General features: G+C 37.2%; 1 protein-coding gene across 3 annotated transcripts in view; it reads left to right on the top strand.

The window, feature by feature from the left end:
- The first annotated feature begins 888 nt into the window (after positions 1-888).
- Acot12 (acyl-CoA thioesterase 12) overlaps positions 889-20,222 on the top strand; it is a 46,103-nt gene continuing 26,769 nt past the window's right edge. Inside the window, exons 1-4 of one of the 3 annotated variants that reach the window (XM_078044509.1) lie at positions 889-1,021; positions 6,360-6,429; positions 9,519-9,579; positions 18,726-18,827. In XM_078044509.1, coding sequence (XP_077900635.1) covers positions 9,574-9,579; positions 18,726-18,827 — 108 coding nt within the window. In that variant the 5' untranslated portion in view covers positions 889-1,021; positions 6,360-6,429; positions 9,519-9,573. Of the gene's footprint in view, positions 1,022-1,243; positions 1,473-6,359; positions 6,430-9,518; positions 9,580-14,370; positions 14,446-18,725; positions 18,828-20,222 lie in introns of those variants that run through there. The other 2 variants (XM_005315647.5, XM_040272518.2) reach the window with 2 other exon arrangements.

Below are 20,222 nucleotides of genomic sequence, written 5' to 3'. Positions count from 1 at the left end.
AATTCTAAAACTATTGAGTCAATGTTTCTTTATTTTTCTCTCATTCATATATATATGAATTTATATACATATAAATTATATGTATATATATATATATAATGAATATATATATATATATATATATATATATATATATATATGAAGTGCAATTATCAGAATCTCCATTTTGCTCTTTCCATGCTGGGGCTTGGCAGCCTAGAGATATGAGGATGAAAAAGCACCACCTAGTCATTAAAGGCCATTAGATTTTTTGGTAAACTCCCTAGGAAGTCAGGCGGTCCTACCCCCTTAGCCGCATGTCAGACCCTTTGCCTCCTTCTCCAAACATCCATTTCTTCATCACTAAATATGCTCCCCATAACAGCCTGCCCTAACAATGAAACATCCATACATCTAGTATATGCTGGAGGTTTTCTGAGGTCATGGTTTCTCTTGTGAGAACTGCTCTGTAACATCAGTGATTGCAGCTCTACCCAAGTGTAACAACTTTCGTTGCTGAGCATGAAAAACTCTCATCTGGGGTTTATCTCCCGGTTAAAAAAAAAAAAAAAGATTCAGATTCTTTTGGGAAGCGTGGGGACTATTCCTAACAAGATGGGAAGTCTCCAGTTTTAACCTCTAGATGAAACCCAAAACAAACTTTTTCTTTTTAAGTGACTTTGATCCACCTCCAAGCCTCAGCCTCCCTGAGCCCCCGCCCCTTTTACTTGGTTTGTTTAGCAGAGGAAACCATTTCCTAACAAATGATCTTTGGATCCACTACAATATCCTAAGAGTCAGAAGGTGGATTTTGAACTAGGACTTAAACAGTGAGTGCCTATGTGGCCTGGCAAGCAGCAAACAAAACCCAACCAAACAAATAACGAAAGTGAAGCTCTCTTAAATCAGTGGCTAAAGCAAACGTTTTACACTCTCTGGAGAGGATTTCATCACTATTTATGGCCTCCTCGCCTGTCAAGTTCTGCAGACAGACGATCACTGTATTTATTTGCTTAGTAAATACCTATACTCCTTTAGCCAGGTAGGTGCCCACTTCCCCGCGCTCTCTCACTAAATTCTATGCATGGTTCTCAGAGAGAGAAGCACTTTCCTCTCCGGAGAGAGCGGACCTTTCCCCGGCTTCTTCCTAAGCAGAAGAGCGTGCTCCTTCGCCCTCGGGCTGGTCGGGGACAACACTGCCAGCACCTGAACTCTCACCTCCCGAAGCACCTGGCTGCGGGGGAGTGGGAGTGGGGCTCGCAACCAGGGCGGGCGGCGCCCTTTGGAACGGGGGCGGGCCCGGCGGGCGGACACCTCCAGGCCAGGCGCCCCGGGCCCGGGGCTCCCCTCTCTCGGCCTGGACATGGAGCGGCTGGCGGCGCCGGGCGAGGTGCGCATGAGCCAGGCCATCCAGCCGGCGCACGCCAACGCCCGCGGGGAGCTGAGCGCCGGGCAGCTGCTCAAGTGGATTGACACCACCGCCTGCCTGGCCGGTAGGCGCCGCGTCCCGGGCGGCCGAGGGGAGCCGGCGGCTGCCGGGCGGGCTGCTGGACGTCTGTGCGCCGCGATGCACTGGAGGCCAAGGGTGGCGAGGGACGGTGGTGGTGCGGGATCCAGAGTGCAGTGGAGTGGAGAGCTGGCCTTGGGTTGCGTTGGCTTGTGGGGATGCAGGTTGGAACAGCCCGAGAAGAAGGAAGGGGAGGATCCAACTTTACTGAGCTGTGAGACCTGTGCAGTCAGGGGTAGTGATGACTGAGATAGTTCACCTGACAATGACCTAGACGCTTTGGATTTAGGGTTCCTTCATCCCATGAAGGAATGAGTGAGAAATGTGCGTGTAATAGGTTACTTCTATCCATATTTACCTTACAGAAAATGCAACAGATTTAATTCATTTAAAAAGAAGTTCAACAGTACCAAAACTGTACTTAAAAGAGTGGTAATAGTTTGCACTTTTGCAAATTGTTTTAATGTTTGGTTTAGTAGAGGACTGCTCACTTAATCAGATTTCTTTCTGCTGTTCAATTTGTTGCTAACCCATTATTATGTAGTCACTGGAAGACTCTGCTGTATTCTTCTGAGAGAATGAGGATGGCAATACATCTACTGTAGACTGAATGGTGCCCTTCCCCTTCCCCAAAATTAATGTGTTGAAGCTCTAACCCCCAGTGTGGCTGTATTTGCGTAAAAAAAGTAATTAAGGTTAAATAAGGTCATATGGGTGGAGTCCTGATCACAAAGGTTTAATGTTCATATAGGCTTAGAAATGCATAGCTTGGTCTCTGACATGTGAGACCAGAGCAAGAAGGCAGATATCTGCAAGCCAGGAGGAGAGCCTCTCCAGGACCTAAGTGGCAAGCTTGGACTTCACAGCCTACAGACCTATGAGAAATTTCTATTGTTTAAGACACCCAGTATATGGTATTTGGTCCTAACTCAAGCAGACAAAGGAAACCTCTTAGTATTATTATGAAAAGAGTTTTTAGTTGTAGGTGGTCACAATACCTTTATTTTATTTTATTTATTTTTATGTGGTTCTAAGGATTGAACCAGGGCCTTAAGCATGCTAGGTAGAGTGCTCTACTGCTAAACTACAACCCCAGCCCCACGAAAATAGTTTTGACCGCTGAATCTCTTCCAGACCACTGAGAACCTGCCTAATACTTATGTCTAGGGAAAAAGACTCCATTTTCAAAAATAGCAGGTTATAATGTAAACAATGTTCTAATGGAAAGGCTGGGTGAGGCAGTATTTTTTGAGAAGTTGGTCTTCTCTGCCTGCTGACTTCTCCCATCTTCAGATCAGTGATAAACACAATTTTTAAAAATTTTTGTTTTAGTTTTAGTTGGTCACAATACCTTTATTTTACTTATTCATTTATTTTTTTATGAGGTACTGAGAATCAAACCCAGTGCCTTGCACATGCTAGGCGAACACTCTACAGCTGAGCCACAGCCCCATTCCTGATGAACACAATCTTTAGTTTAAGCCCTCACTCCTGTAAAACTTCCTTTGGCTTCCCTTTCTCCATCTGACCTCCCTGAGACCTATTCTCTGTACAGAGGTTAGAGTGGACTTTAGGTATAGGGATCACATCATACCACTCCCCAGCTTAGAACCTTTCAGTGTCCTCTCATCACACTTGAGGTGAAACCCAAACCATTTGTCGTTCTTTATAGATGCTAGTTGAAGTTTGAAATTCACATTGGAGCCAGCCAAGTAACCATAAATGTAAGATGAGTCTGAGTCCAGCTTAGGACTTTAGGGAGAGAGTGGTGGTTACCTGGTAATCTGTAGGATCCCCCACCAAAGTACATTAACACCAAGAAAAAGTATAACATTATGCTGCTCAGACAAACCTTGTATCATGGACTGGGGCCACGGGTATAGTTCCTGTCTCCCATTTGTTTGGTACCAATCTCCTCCTAGTTCATAGGATCCAGCAATACTAGGCTTCCACATTTCCCAGGACATGCTCACCTTTTCTTTTCTTAGGACTTTGCATTTGCTCTTCTCTTTTTTAAAATAATTTTTTATTTGTCCTAATTAGTTTTATATGACAAAATAATGCATTTTGATACATCATACATAAATGGAGTATAACTCCTCATTCTCTTGTTGTACACAATGTAGAGTTACACCAATCATCTAATCATATATACATATAGGGTAATAATGTCTGATTCATTCTACTATCCTTCATATCCCCATACCCCCTCCCCTCCCTTCATTCCCCTCTGTTAATAAAAAGCATCTCTATTCTTCCCTAGCCACCCCCACCCATTGTGAGTTAGTATCTGTATATCAGAGAAAACATTTGGCCTTTGGGATTGGCTTATTTCACTTAGCATAATATTCTCCAGCTCCATCCATTTACTAGCAAATGCCATAATTTCAGGCTCTTAGCTTTGCTTTTACTCTCTATTCTTGGATCTTTCCATGCATTACATCTCAGCTTAAATGTCATTTCCTCAGAGAAGACTTTCCTGCTCACCTGTTTACTTCTGTACCCATTCATCACTTTACTTACAACGCCCTGTCCAACTTCTTTCATAACACTTAGCACAATATAACTATTTTGTCTATTTGTTTGTTCACGTCTTTATTTTTGGACTGGCCAATTATCACATAAACTAAGCTAGTTCTCACTAAAAGCCTTCTGGTTATCTGGATGGTCCTACAACTTGAGTTCTCAAGTCCAAAAGGAGTCCAGAGTTTATATGTGAAACCTGAGACTTAGAAAATATACATTTTAAAACAATACATGTGAAGATAAAATATTAGAGTTGGAAGTGGCTTTAAATATCATGTGTTTCAGGGCCCTTATTTTACAGATGATGAAAGCAAAACTCAGATGATTAAGAAACTCTGCTTTTCTTAGTATTAACAGAGTTTCTAATACCTCTTGTCTTAACCACCTGCAAAACTCAGCTATATATTTGAAGCCAATCTATTTGTTTGCTTTGTTTGCTAATCTGTTTGGTTTATGTCTTAACAGTTTTTAACAGGATCTGAGTTTTGGTTATAATAACATAATAATGGGAACATGAATATGAAGTTAATCTGCATGTAAGAAAAAGAAATGAGTATTAAAATCCTTGAAGTTGCTAGTAATAATGGTGCCTGTTTCCAAGGCAACTGAGTGCATGATGTGACTACTGAAATGAATTTTAAAGCTACTGTTTCAGAACCAGAATAAGCTGGTCACAAGCAAAATTTGTGGACCCAATGTTGGTCCCCCATATTTTTTATTCTTTCTTATTATTTTATGGTTCTTAAAAATCTGTAGTATAAACTGTGGCTATTGAGGCCCATTTTCAGCCAAGTTCTATAGTAGCATTCTCTGTTTGGTCTACCCTACTCTTTTCTGAGAGTTTCTATTACTGTTGTAGTAAAAAAATCACTATTTAGAACAACATGTTTAATCTTTTAAGCCTAAATGTCCTAATTTATAAAACAGAACCAGACTTGTGATTGACAAGTGTAAATACTTAGCTCAGTACTTAGTAAATGTGAGCTGTTTCTGTTTATGTTTCTACTTGATCTAGTATAGTGCTATGACACACTGTAGATTCTAATAGACATAATAAAAATTAATATTTTATTGGTTACTGCATTTTAGTTATCATTTAAATCATTCAAAATTGGCAACTCATTTAATAAAAATTTATTAAAACGAGTAGTTTAATTACATCAATATCCCATTTTCTCATGTTAGTCAACTGAAATGAATGTTTTGGGATACTTTTTAGTCAATGTTTTACAACGTATATTTGAAAGTGTTCAGTAGTTATCTGAAAAACTGTAAAAGGACACCTATGGGGGACTAGGGTTGTAGTTCAGTGATAGAGCACTTGCCTTGCATTTGTGAGGCTTTGGGTTAGATTCTCAGCACCATATAAAAAATAAATAAATAAAATAAAGGTATTGTGTCCATCTGCAACTAAGAATATTTTTTAAAAAAATTATATTTTCCAAATAATATAAATTATTGTATTTTCATATAAAGCAAAACCAAGGATCCAAAAATATTCTGAATAAATTAAGTGCTGATATGGAACATTAAGTTGAGGAACTGATAAACTCTTCACCCTGCTCAATACTCTCCAACATAATTAATGCAGAGTGAATTTGGTGTGAAGTTGGTAAAAATAATAAATATTGACTAAATACCTCCTTGTTCCCATCCATGCACCATCTGTTTCTGGTGCATCTGTGATTTAGAAGATGATGTCAGGGTCTCCCATACTTATAGTGGTTAAGTGATTTAAATACATTCAACTGCAATAGAAATAACTTTGGTGTGTTGTTTTAAAAACAAAAGAAGCATATTTCCTGACAAAATAAAGTCAGTGACAACTTCCTAAAAAATGTTATCTATAATTGCCAGATTTTCTGAATATTGGTATTGAAATTTAAAGCAAAGCTCAAGTAAGTTAAAATTTAGGAGAAAGTAGCCAGGCACAATGGCATGGCTATAATTCCAGCTACTTAGCAGGCTGAGGCAGGAGGATTGCAAGTTCAAAGCCATCCTTGGCAATGTAGTGAAACCCAGTCTCAAAATAAAATAAGAAAGTCTGGGGGTATGGCTGAGAATGCTTACATAGCATGCCTGAAACACTGAATTCAGTCCCCAGAACTGGGGAAAAAATTAGGAGAAAGTATAGTAATTGCCATGCAATAAAAACATAACTTAAAGAACACAGAAACTCTCATAAACTGACATCATCCAGAAAGTGTGGGCACAGTGGTGTTCTACTGAATGAGTGAATGGGTAAATTAAATAAATCTACTGAAATTTAATTCCTTTTCTCTTAAGATGAATTGAAATATTCAAACATAACTATTACTAACAAACACGTTTACCTATTTTTTTGAAGCTGAAAAACATGCTGGGGTTTCCTGTGTCACAGCCTCAGTGGATGACATTCAATTTGAGGAAACAGTTAAGTAAGTGATATTACTCTTTCACTTTTCTCCCAGGTTTATTATGTTGGCTGTAACATATATTTGTGGCACCTTATTTTTTGGGGATCCATGATCCTATTAATAAAACAAATTACATTTTACTCAATATAAGTGAGTAAAAGACATAATCATCGGGGTAAAAGACATAATCATCGGGCCTACCTTAAGTCAACATTGTAGGTGTAAAATCCCATTCACGATTTTGTTGAGAAGCAACTCTCAGCATAAGATGCATCGTGGAGTCATGCATAGCAAGCTATCTGGCACCTGACTCTTAATGGCTCATTTCTCTACTTATAGAATAATTAATGATGGTAAGTGTCTCTACAATGGTGAATTTCGTCATTAGGTTGGCTAAACACTAATTCATCTGAATAGAGACAGTAAAATATGAAAAACATTTTATGTGTGAAAGTGCTTAATATGCTTTACCAACTCATTATGCAGAAAATTTCAAGTAAACAAATAATTCAAACATATGTAAAATTAGAGAAAATTGTATAGTGTATCCCAAGGACTTATCTCCTAACTACATCAATAATCAAATCTTGCACTCTTGTACCCTTCTATGTTTCCCTACATGACTGGGTTATTCTGAAGCAAATTCCAGTCATTATCTATAATTATCAGTATATTTCTAAAAGATCAGTACACTTTTGAAAGACATAATAATATAACAACAATCACTGTATTTTGAAGCCACTTGAAATAATTCTCTGCTACATGGTTAAATTGCCAACTTCACATGTAGATAAGTTCAATTGTTTTATATTTTTTTGGAATTAATTTTTTATTTTATTTCATAATTTATTGGAAACCAGATACATTTGGCTCTGGGAAATTAAGCTCTTATCTAGCTTCTATCCAAGCACCTTTCTGTTTCTATAAATAGCCATTTTAATTACTTTCTGACTTTTAAAAATTTTTTAATTGTAAACAAGTATTTACATATATTCATGTCCTTTTAAAAACAAATTCTAACACATTGTATATACTTTTCTCCACCTTTTTTTCCCTTAATATTATATATAGAAAAACACTCTGTAGCAATGTACAGAGATATTCAGAATTCCTTGTAATTAGCTACATGGTAGTCTATTGTGTAGATGCCCTATTTTTTTCCTCTGGTCCCTACTGATAAATTTTAAAAATTGTTTCCAGTTTTTGCTATTACAAATATTTCAAAATGTCATTTTGTGCAGGCATATGTCCATGATTTTACAGTGTATTTTTGGGATAGAGTCCTAAAAAGAGGATTACTGAGTCAAAGGGTAAAGGTACATTTCATTTTATTAGATCTTGACAAATTCTTCTCTGTGAGGATTATTATGTGGGCAAAGGACTAGTAAAACTGTGATAAAAGCATAGATTTGTTCAAATTTCCCACATAGTTATTAATTACTTAAATGTACATCTGCATGTCTGTGTTAAGTTCCTTCCTTTACTTCCAGTCTTCCTGATTGAAATGCTACAGATTATGACAGGTACACTACGTAGAGGAGCAATGTATGCACAAAGGCATTAATCAGATGTGGTCACTCTTCTAGGCAAACCCAACTGATTCACTTTGGAGACAGTCCTTAATATATCTTCACAAGCCTCTCTAGAGGTGATTAAATTAATTCTGTTAAAATGGAATTAATAACTATTCTTTACCAAGAGCCCAAGTCAGGCCTTGGTAAAGAATAGTTTAAGCCTTTGAAGTCAGATAAGACCAGGGTTTGAACTCTTGGCTCTGCCTTTTGCTGACTCCATTGCCTTGTAAGTCCATTTTCTGATGGGAATGAAATGGGAACAGTACTACTTCCCTCACAGGGTCCTTGCCAGTGAGTGACATGTCAGATATTATACAAAGCATTCAGCTTAGTGCCTGATTTACACATAGTACTAATAAAGGACAGTCATAGTTACTACAATGGCCACACTAGAAACAGTACTTTGTTTAATTAATGACAAGGGCTTTTATTGTTAATGATTTATTGATCAGTCTTTTATAATCTTTTGAACTTTGTCTGTTTATACATCTGTGTCCGGAAGAAACACTAGTCTCCTTGAAGCCAGCAACCCAGTCTTGCCCATCACTGTACCTAACACCTTAGCTGAACACCAGGGCTAGTCCTCAGTAAACAGTCATTAAATGTGTGAGGTAGAAAAACATCAATGATTCTTTTAGGAGAGTTTCATATGCAGAAGAGAAAAAAAATATCAAAATAGAATAGGTTTTAAAGAAAGGTTTTAAATAGGAGAAGCCTTAAACATTTTCAAAGAGTAAAAAAGAGAGAAGGGTAGAGATGGAAGGTTCAAAAGAGAGTAGAAATGACAGAGCAGGGAAAGGTCAAGAGCACAGGTAAGACAAGAGATCAGATCATGAGGAAACCTTCTCCTTCCTCTGAAGTAGAAGAGTCTCCGAGTCTCTGAAGACACTGAGAATATAGTTCAATTTTGCCCTTAAGGGAGAAAAATTAAGGGTGCTCATATTGGACAGATTCTTAACTTCTGCTAGGGTGAAGGGATCAGAAGTGACAGAAGGGCCTGAATACAAGAATTTTGAAACAACTTCAAATTACATGATCAGAGTTCTAGTAGTAGCAGGGAATGAACGGCTCTTCTAGTAGCAAAGAGGACACATGTAAATCTATCAAAATTAACTAGTGGACTTGCTTGCTTATTTGTAGTTCGTTCATCCATTTAGTTATTAACATTTTAAAATAAATATAAGTTGTATAAGTTTGCCTGTGTATTTGTCTTAACTTGTATAGTAGCTTGAAAGAGCTTCTAAAAAGTCCAAGTATCTGTTGCAAATTTGAAGTCATCTTGCATTCTACCTTTGCAAAGCCCTTTTTTTCTGTTTGAATAGAGGGAGTCAGTTAACCTGAGTGTGGTTTATGATGACCAGCATTGGCCCTTAAGCCCTGTCTTTCCTGTTATCATGAACCTGAGTGTTTCATGTGAACATTAACAGCAAGCTAAGGTGGAAATACTTTATGGCACATGAAAGATTTAAGTGAGTCTTTAAATCTGAAATAAAATGTGTTCAGGTTACTGAAAAAAATTTTTTTTTTTTTTGCTAGAGTTGGACAAGTTATAACCATCAAAGCAAAAGTTACTAGAGCATTCAGCACAAGCATGGAGGTAAGAGTGCACTTTCTTTACTTTTGCCTACTGGTACTCATCTTTTCATTGTTTACAGAGGGCTGAGGAGGAGGCCTAGAATAGTATCTGCAGGTAATGAGATTCTGAGGTTAAGAAGGCTCTTAAATCTGCAGTCAGACTCCAGGTAAATAATAAGGAACTGGTGCTTCCTAGTCAGCCCAGTCACTAAAATTCAATATGATGTAATTCACTGTTTTTACATAGAAAGGTACACAGAAAGTAAACATACAAGGTTGAAGGGCACTGTTCTGCTCTTTTGCAAGATATGGGTTTTCTTTCTTAATTATTCTTTCTCTACTGTTACTGAAACTCTGCATCTCTGTCTCCTTACTCCCCAATGGAAGCTAACCTCATGATTATCTAGTTTTTGAAAGGTCCAGTAACTCAGATTCAGAAGATAAGAAGGTAAATTGAGATGACTTTTCTTCTACACCCACTTGGTTTTCCTTTCCTTATCACAGTTGAGAAAACAACATTCTAGGATTTCCTGAAGTCACTGTCCAGGTTAAATTAGCAGGAAAGGAGTTGCTGGATTCAGCTTCTAGGTTGGCTGGTGGCAGTCAGTTACAGTCAGTCCCTTTGATCCTGGGTACTAATGGCATGTAAGAACTTGTCACCACAGATGGGTGACTGAACCAACAGAAATTTGTCTTCTTGCAGTTCCAAAGGTTGGAAGAACTCAGTCAAGGCATCAAGAAGATTGGTTCCTTCTGAGGGCTGTGAGGGTGAATCTGTCCCTGCCTCTCTCCTAGTGGGTTTGTGACACTCTTCAGTGTTCCTTGGCTTGTGGAAACATTGCCTGATCTCTGTCTTCATCTTCACGTGTGTCCTCCCTGTTTTAGTGTATGTTTGTGTGTGTGTGTGTGTGTGTGTAGTGTGTGTGTGTAGTGTGTGTGTGTGTGTGTAGTGTGTGTGTGTGTGTGTGTGTGTGTGTAGTGTGTGTGTGTAGTGTGTGTGTGTGTGTTTGTTTTCAAATCTCCTCTTTATGTAGGGACAGCAGTCATACTGGATTAGGACCCAATCCTAGTCTGGTATGATCACATTTTAGCTAATTACATCTGCAATGACCCTATTTACATTTGGAGGTGCTGGAAGTTAGGGTTTCAACACAGGAATGAAGGAACATTTCAACCTATAGCAGAATGATGTTGGCAAAAGCTATGCCTAGAGTGACAGCTTTACTCTGATGTAATCACTTTCCACCTGTGTCCACATTCACAGACTATGAAGCCCTTGAAGAAAGCTCTCGTGGAACCAATGGGGGCTCTGTCAGGAGCAATTGGTACTTCCAGACCCTGACTTCCCAGTGGTGGGACCTTTGACCTTTTCCCCTTAGTAGTCCCTGGATTTGGTCTTTCTCCTGAGGGACATGGACTGTCCTTTATAGTCAGCTCAAACACAGATAAAGGTTTCTTTCCTTCTTTTTTTCCTCCTATTCCCTGAGACAGGCTAGAATTTTCAAAGGAAGTTTGAATAGAATTTAAGAAAAAAAAAATTCAGTATTTGCAATGAAAATCTCACCAGATAGTAACAAACCATGTGCAATAAGAGAGCATCATGTAAGGGTAGGGATATTTTTTGGTCCCTAAGAATATTTTAAAAATTGTTTATTTGTTTCAAAAAAACTTTTAGTTGTAAATGGTTTGGGTTTTTTGTTGTTGTTTATTTCATTTATTTATTTCTATGTGGTGCTGAGAGCTAAACCCAGGGCCTCACACATTTATTTATTTATTATTTGTATTTATGTATTTATTTATTTGGTATTTATTTTTTGTTATTATTATTTCTATTATTCCCATTTTTCTATTTGCTTTGGGCTTCATTTGCCTTTCTTTTTCTAGTATCTTAGGTTAAAAGCCTAGAACACTGACTAAACTTTTATTATTTACTAATACAGGCATTTCAAGCCATTAATTTTTTCAGAAAATATTGCTTTCCCTGAATCAAAATATGTTCTCATTTCCCTTGTGAATTTTTTCTTGTTCTCTGAGTTATATAGATGTGTGTTGTTTGATTTCCACATTTATGGTGATGATTTTCAAAACAACTTTCTGTTCTTGATTTCTGATTTAATTCCTTTTTAGAAAGAAAACACATGTATAATTTTGGTTATTTTAAATTTATTGAGACTAGTTTTATGATACAGAATATGGATTTGGTGAGTGATGTACTTGAAAAAAAAGTGTACTTTGGTGGGCAAAGTATTCTACAGATGTCAGTTAGGCTATTTCTTCTTATTTTTATTTATTTATTTATTTTGCTCACCTGCTCCATTATGTACTAAAAAAAGGGATAAGATACCCAACTATAATTGTGAACCTGTGTATTTTTCCTTTCAGTTCTATCAGTGTTTGCTTTCTGGAGTTTGAAACTCCATTATTAGATGCAAACATGTTTGAAATTGTTAAATCCGCTTGATGGCTTGGTCCTTCCATTGTTATAAAATGACCTATTTCACCTTTGGTTTTTGTTTATAAATCCGCCTTGTCTCATATTGATTTAGCCACCACGACTTAGATTTGCTTGCTACTTTTCATACAGCCTAACCATCTCTGCCTCTACGTGGCATGTTTTAACTATTTTCATTTGATTTAACATGACTATAGATACAGTAGGTTGAAATCTGTCACCTGGCTGCTTGTTTTCCATTTGTTTTATCTGTTCTTTTTTCCATTTCCCCTATATTTTTCTGCAATTTTTATAGTGGGTAATTTTTAGTAATTCATTTTATCTTCATTGTTGATCTTTTAACCATATGTATTTGCCTTATTATTTTTAGTGTTTGTTCTAGGATTAACAATTTGCATACCTTAACTTATCTGACTCTACCTTCAAATAATATTACATCCTGTTAAGGAGGGCATAATAATTTTCCAACAGTATGCTTTCCTTCCTGTGTCCTAGCCTTTCTGCTATTGTCATCGTATATTTTACTTCTGCTTGTTATAAACCCCACAATGCATTGTTATTATTTTCGCTATAGAGTCAGTTATCTTCTAAAGAGATTAGAGATATATTTTATACCTTTCCACATATTTTCCATTTGGGTACTTGTCATTTCTTTGGGTATCTCCAAACTTTCCTCTGATATCACTTTCCTTTAATATTTCTTTTAGTACAAAGCTGCTGGTGATTAAGTTTTTCTGATGTTCATCTGTGTGCAAATTTATTGTTTCACCTTCATGTTTGAACAATATTTTCACTAGGTGCAGAATTTTGGCTTGACAGTGTTTCACCCCCTTGCAGGACTTTAAAGGGTCTCTTCATTAACTTCGGGCACATGCATGGTTCTCTGAGAGGTCTGTTGTTATTCTTATCTTTGCACCTTTTACATGGTACATCTTTTATTCTTGCATTGTTTTCATATTTTCTTGTCACTGTTTTTTTAGCAATTATATTATACTTATTATTTTCTTCACATTAATTCTGCTTGGGTATTTTTAAGCTACTGAATGTCTGGATTTATACTAACAAATTTGGAATTTTTCTCAGTTTTTGTATTTCCAAACATTTTCTATCCCATGTTCTTTTCACTTTTGAACTGAAGAATTTTAGACAGCTTGATAAGTGTCCCACTGATACCCTATTATTGTTTTCCCGGGTCTTTTCTTTCCATACTGTATCTTGTTTAAACTTCTTTTGTTATCTTCAACTTCACTAATCTATATTTCTGCCATATCTAATCTAATGTGAATCTTATCTGGTATATTTTTTTATTTAATATGTTATGTTTCTTAATCTCAGAAAGTGTTATTTGATCATTTTTATTTTGTCCACTTTCTGTCTTCATTATGCTAATACTTTCCTCACCATTAGCAATCAGCAAGTTATAGGCTGTGGACCTGTTTTATAAATAAGGTTTTATGATAACACAGTCATACTGTGTTAATCAGCTTTTCATTGCAGTGACAAAATACCTCACATAGATAACTTAAGATGAGAAAATATTTATTTGGGCTCATAGTTTCAGAGGTTTCAGTACATGGTCTGCTCATGCCATTGCTTTGGGCCTTAGGTGAGGCAGAATATCTTGATGAGAGGGCTTGACATGGGAAAGCTGTTCAGCTCATGGCAGCTGGGGTGGGGGGGGAGAGAGAGATCCCACTTCTGAACATGGCTTCATTGGGGGACCAATCCTTCAACACTTGAGTCTCTTGGGGGCACTTTGTATCCAAACCATAACACATTCCCATTGTCTCTGCTGCTACCACACTACATTGACAAAGTTGAGTAACTGTGAAAAGAGTGTAGGTTCCTACACGCCTTAAAATATTTACTATCTCATCTTCCAAGAAAATGTTAATTCTTTCTCTACATCCTTGAGTTCATGGTACATAGATATAATTTCGTTCAACATCCTTTTTTGTTAATTCCATCATTCCTGTCATTTGTTGTTCTATTTTTATTAATTTGCATATTCTAGTTTTCTTGTGTCTACTCATTTATCAGATGCTGAACACTGTGAAATTTATATTGTGTTGTGATGCTTTTGTTATATTTCTTTTTTTAAAAATAGAGTCAGAATTTTTTAAAAAAAAAATTAAAGATGGGCACAGTATCTTTATTTATTTTAAATATTTTTTATGTGGTGCTGAGGATTGAACCCAGTGCCTCACATGGGCGAGGCAAGCACTCTACCTTTGAACTATAACCCCAACCCCAAGTGTCAGACTTTAAATAGCAGGATGATGTTGGTTACTTGAAGATTAGTTTGAGACTTTAAAGATCGCTTTGCTGGAAGACAGTGGGCTAATTTAGTCCGTCTTCTAGGTTGGGATCTTTGGTGGTCTCTATGGATTCTTCTGTGTTCAGTAAGGTCTCGGGGGAGAACTCAAAGATTCCCAGGTATGTGGGCTCTGAGATTGTTCATGTCACAGCTCCCCAGTAGTTTGTTCCACAGAACCTGTTTTTGTCTGGCCTTCTGAGGTTTCCCCCATGCATGCTCAGATTGGTATCAACCCAAAGACTCACGGGATTCATGTGAACAGTTAAGAATTCCTTCCTTCTGTAGCTCTATCCTCTCTGGTACTAATACACACACAAACACACACACACACACACACACACACACACACACACACGCGTACACACACACATTTAGTTATAGAGGAACACAGTGCCTTTATTTTACTTATGTATTTTATGTGGTGCTGAACATCAAACTCAGTGCCTCACACATGCTAGGCAAGTGCTCTACCATTGAGCCACAACCCCAGCCCTTCATTCAACTACTCTAGTAAGAGATAGTGCTCTGAAATTGTTTTAAATCTACAAATTTTTGATGATTTTACTGTTGGTATTGTATTTTCCATTTGCCTGTTTCTTTAAAGTGGAAGGCTACATAAGACAAAGGTTTGTAGGAATTGGGAATAAATGGTTTAAAAGTAGTTGATCAACTTCTAGTTAATTTAGGATTTACTGTGCAAATACAAAACTGCATTTTTAAGTTAAGTGACTCAAGATGAATTATAGATTATTAATTTTCTTGTACATGATGTACCTGGTCAAGATGTAGAAATAGATGTTCTTTTTCATTGATTATACAGTGCTGAACTAAGATACCTGAGATTGTCTATTATTCCAAGAAGATTGGATCATTTATTTGATTGAAATATGGAGGAAAGTGCGTATTAGCCCCAATCTAAAGACAAACTCCACAGTCCTACAGAATGCCAGCCTCAGACCTCTTCACATAGAGGGACAGCCCACTGCAGTGTCTCCACATACTATCTCAGGCACTGTTCCTAAAAAGAAAACAGGGAGTCTGGTGCAGTGGCACAGCCTGTAATCCCAGCAGCTCAGGAGACTGAGGCAGGAGGATTGCAAGTTCAAAGCCAGCCTCAGCAACTTAGGGAGTCCCTAAGCAACTTAGAGAGTCTCTGACTCAAAATTTAAATTATATATATATGGATATGGCTCAGTAGTTAAGCATCCCTGGGTTCAATTTGTAGCACAAAAAAAGAAAACAAGGAAACCAAACTGAACATATTATGATGCCATCTGCCCATGCTATCTTATTCATAAAACTGTAGAGGATAAGGTGTAAAAATAGTTGTGATATGAATTTCATGATTGCTTTATCTATTTCTACAAGAAATGCCATTGGGATTTTGATTGGCATTGCATTAAACCTATAGAGAACTTTGGGTAATATCGCCATTTTGATGATGTTAGTTCTGCCTATCCATGAACAGGGTACATTTTTCCTTCTAAGATCTTCTTCTATCTCTCTCTTTAGGGTTCTGTAGTTTTCATTGTATAAGTCTTTCACCTCTTTTGTTAGGTTGATTCCCAAGTATTTTATTTTCTTTGAGGATATTGTGAATGGAGTGGTTTTCCTCATTTCCATTTCAGAAGTTTTGTTGCTGATATACAGGAATGCCTTTGATTTATGTGTGTTGATTTTATATCCTGAATTCATTCATTATCTCTAGTAGTTTCTTTGTAGACCCTTTTGGGTCTGTTAGATATAGTATCATATCATCCGCAAATAGTGATAATTTAAGTTCTTCTTTTCCTATTTTTATGCCTTTAATTTCTTTTGTCTGTCTAATTGCTCTGGCCAGTATTTCAAGAACTAAATTGAATAGAAGTGGTGATAGAGGGCATCCTTGTCTTGTTCCAGATTTTAGAGGGAATGCCTTCAGTTTTTCTCCATTTAGAATGATGCTAGCCTGAGGCTTAGCATATATAGCTTTTACAATGTTGAGGTAAGTTCCTATTATCCCTAGTTTTTCTAGTGTTTTGAACATAAAGGGATGCTGTACTTTGTCAAATGCTTTTTCTGCATTTATCGAGAAGCAATCATGAAATTCATATGGAAAAACAAAAGACCCAGAATAACAAAAGCAATTCTAAGCAGGAAGTGTGAATCTGGCGGTATAGTGGTACCCAATTTCAAACTGTACTACAGAGCAATAGTAACAAAAACAGCATGGTACTGGTACCAAAACAGGCGGGTGGACCAATGGTACAGAATAGAGGACACAGAGACCAATCGACAAAATTACAACTTTCTTATATTTGATAAAGGGGCTAAAAGCATGCAATGGAGGAAGGATAGCATCTTCAACAAATGGTGCTGGGAAAACTGGAAATCCATATGCAACAAAATGAAGCTGAACCCCTTTCTCTCGCCATGCACAAAAGTTAACTCAAAATGGATCAAAGAGCTTGATATCAAATCAGAGACTCTGCATCTGATAGAAGAAAAAGTTGGCTCCGATCTACATATCGGGCTCCAAGTTCCTTAATAGGACACCCATAGCCCAAGAGTTAATAACAAGAATCAACAAACGGGACTTACTTAAACTAAAAAGTTTTTTCTCAGCAAGAGAAACAATAAGAGAGGTAAATAGGGAGCCTATATCCTGGGAACAAATTTTTACTCCTCACACTTCAGATAGAGCCCTAATATCCAGAGTATACAAAGAACTCAAAAAATTAAACAATAAGATAACAAATAACCCAATCAACAAATGGGCCAAGGACCTGAACAGACACTTCTCAGAGGAGGACATACAATCAATCAACAAGTACATGAAAAAATGCTCACCATCTCTAGCAGTCAGAGAAATGCAAATCAAAACCACCCTAAGATACCATCTCACTCCAGTAAGATTGGCAGCCATTATGAAGTCAAAAAACACAACAAGTGCTGGCAAGGATGTGGGGAAAAGGGTACACTTGTACATTGCTGGTGGGACTGCAAATTGGTGCGGCCAATTTGAAAGCAGTATGGAGATTCCTGGGAAATCTGGGAATGGAACCACCATTTGACCCAGCTATTGCCCTTCTTAAAAGAGCATACTATAGGGATACTGCCACATTAATGTTCATAGCAGCACAATTCACAATAGCTAGACTGTGGAACCAACCTAGATGCCCCTCAATAGATGAATGGATTAAAAAATGTGGCATTTATACCCAATGGAGTATTATGCAGCACTAAAAAATGACAAAATCATGGAATTTGCAGGGAAATGGATGGCATTAGAGCAGATTATGCTAAGTGAAGCTAGCCAATCCCTAAAAAACAAATGCCAAATGTCTTCTTTGATATAAGGAGAGCAACTAAGAACAGAGGAGGGAGGAAGAACATGAGGAAAAGGTTAACTTTAAACAGAGACGAGTGGTGGGAGGCAAAGGGACAGAGAAGGGAAATTGCATGGAAATGGAAGGAGACCCTCGTTGTTACACAAAATTACATTGTGAGGGGAAAGGGGAAAAAAAGGGAGAGAATCAAATAACAGAAGATGGGGTAGAGAGAGAAGATGGGAGGGGAGGGGAGAGGGGATAGTAGGGGATAGGAAAGGTAGCAGAATACAACAGTCACTAATATGGCATTATGTAAAAAAGTGGATGTGTAACCGATGTGATTCTGCAATTTGTATTTGGGGTAAAAATGGGAGTTCATAACCCACTTGAATCAAATGTATGAAAGATGATATGTCATGAGCTTTGTAATGTTTTGAACAACCAATATAAATAAATAAATAAATAAATAAAAATAGTTGTGATACATCTTTTTGATGAGCTGCAGGGCAGTCATTAATAGCTTGTTTTCAAAAGCTATTTACTAATAGGATTTGAAAATGCCAAAATTTTAAAAATTGTAGTATAAAACCATAAATAAAGTATTATATTTTATAATGTGTATATACATGTATGAATTTTATGTATGCTTTATAAAATATATATTTCATATATAATATATATTTATGTGTACATATTTTATGTGTATTTATATATATAAACTAGTTTGTATGCATGTATGTTTGTATATGCACATATACATATAAAAATATATAAAAACTAGAAGACAATTCATCTAAAGTTTAATAGATTATCTCTAGGTGATAGGATTACTGGAAATTTTACTCTGGGTAATCAGATTCCATAAATTTTCCATGGCAAATGTATATATCCTGTAGACAGATAAAAGTTATTTATCCAATTTTATAGAACATCATTGAAAGAATAATACTGCTTAAAAATAAATTAAAATGCTGGTCTCATTTTAAAAAGAGTTAAGAATGGCGAAGTACATAACTGAATTTTGAATGCTGTGATCAAATCTGCTCTCTGGATGACTGAAAATTTGTTTATTTTTCTTTTCCTTTTAGATCAGTATCAAGGTCATTGTACAGGACACATTGATGGACATTGAGAAACTTGTTAGTGTGGCTTTCTCTACATTTGTAGCCAAACCAGTTGGAAAAGAAAAGGTAAATTTCCTACATAAAGAGGCATCTCTTCATGTAAAATCAGGGACATAGTAATGAAAGCATCAGAATTATTATGGGGGAAAGGACATTTCTTATTACCAGGAGATACATTTCCCAGGATTTTCAATTCATCAATGTTTACCATAAAGTTACGATTCTATGGTAACATCATAGAATTTAAGTAATAAGATCTTTCCAGGCCTAGGATCTTAGAGAAAAGGAGATGTAGCTAGTTGGAGAAATCCAGTTTGAGTTGAGAAAGAAGGAAAACAAAATGACCTGAAAGTCATCTCATTTTTAAAAGATTTCCTACTAGTTTAGATGAAAATTGAAAATTGAGTTAAAATAGTTTTTTTTTTTTAAAGCAGGAGTAATGTATCAAGTAGTTGGATATTATGGTTTAATCATTTATACTTGAAGGAAAAACGTCAAAGTTGCTCAGTTACTGAACTTTGAAAACAAGCTTTGGGGCACCCTTAAACTTTGTCCTGATGCACATGCTCATCCAGGGGCTGCTTCAGAATTCCTCACTATCATTTCTTGACATTCCTGCTCAGGGTAAGGACCCCATGTAGTCTAAACATTGTTAAAAAGTAATAATTCAAATTATGATTTAAATGTTTCACTCCAAGGATTGCTCCAGGGGTAGGCACAGTGGCTTCTCCTAGCTCCACTTGGAAGTGACAAGGGATCTCCTTCTGGCAGAGTATGCAAGTTCTTCCTCAGACTGCCTCTGGCTTGGAGCTGGGACAAAGCAATGTTTCCACAGCATCCCACAGAGAAGGCAGAAGCTGTGCACACCAGCTGGGCCACCATGATGCTTGGGTGGCATATGTTGCCACAGGATTTTGTCCCCTGGGGCACATCTTCCACTCTAGGCCTGATTTAAACATGCTGCAAGGAAAATTCATAGTGCCCAAGGTGCTGCTTTTCAAACTAAAGTTCACATCACCTAGTTATATTATTTCAAATGCAGCTTTCTGGGAGTAGAATCACCAGTGTTAAGAACTCGGAATTTGTACTTTGATGGGGATTCCAGGCATCCCATGTTCATGAAAATCTGAGACAATGGGACATATCTTTCCAACCTTTCTGTTTTTCATGAAATCTCTAAACTCTTGGGAATTAGAAAATTATGGGGGCAGGTGGCAAGTTTGCATATCTGACAGCAAGCGACAGGAAGGAGTATACATGGCCAGCCTTCCCTCCTGTGGCAGAGGAGAACCACACTGTTTACTCCCTCTAGCCTCAGACTCCTCACTGAATTCAGGAATGTGTGGCTAAGCATATGATTGTCACACCTCAGTCCACTCTCTGCTGAGACAGAAGAACTGGTTTCTGAGGGCCTTTCTGAGCAGTCATCTCTTTGAGCTGCTGCGGTAACTGGCTGGTTCA

Source organism: Ictidomys tridecemlineatus, chromosome 1 (genome assembly GCF_052094955.1).
Source record: "Ictidomys tridecemlineatus isolate mIctTri1 chromosome 1, mIctTri1.hap1, whole genome shotgun sequence".
NCBI lineage: Eukaryota > Metazoa > Chordata > Mammalia > Rodentia > Sciuridae > Ictidomys > Ictidomys tridecemlineatus.
The sequence above is the reverse complement of the archived record's forward strand: the minus strand, read 5'-3'. Positions and strand labels throughout refer to the sequence as shown.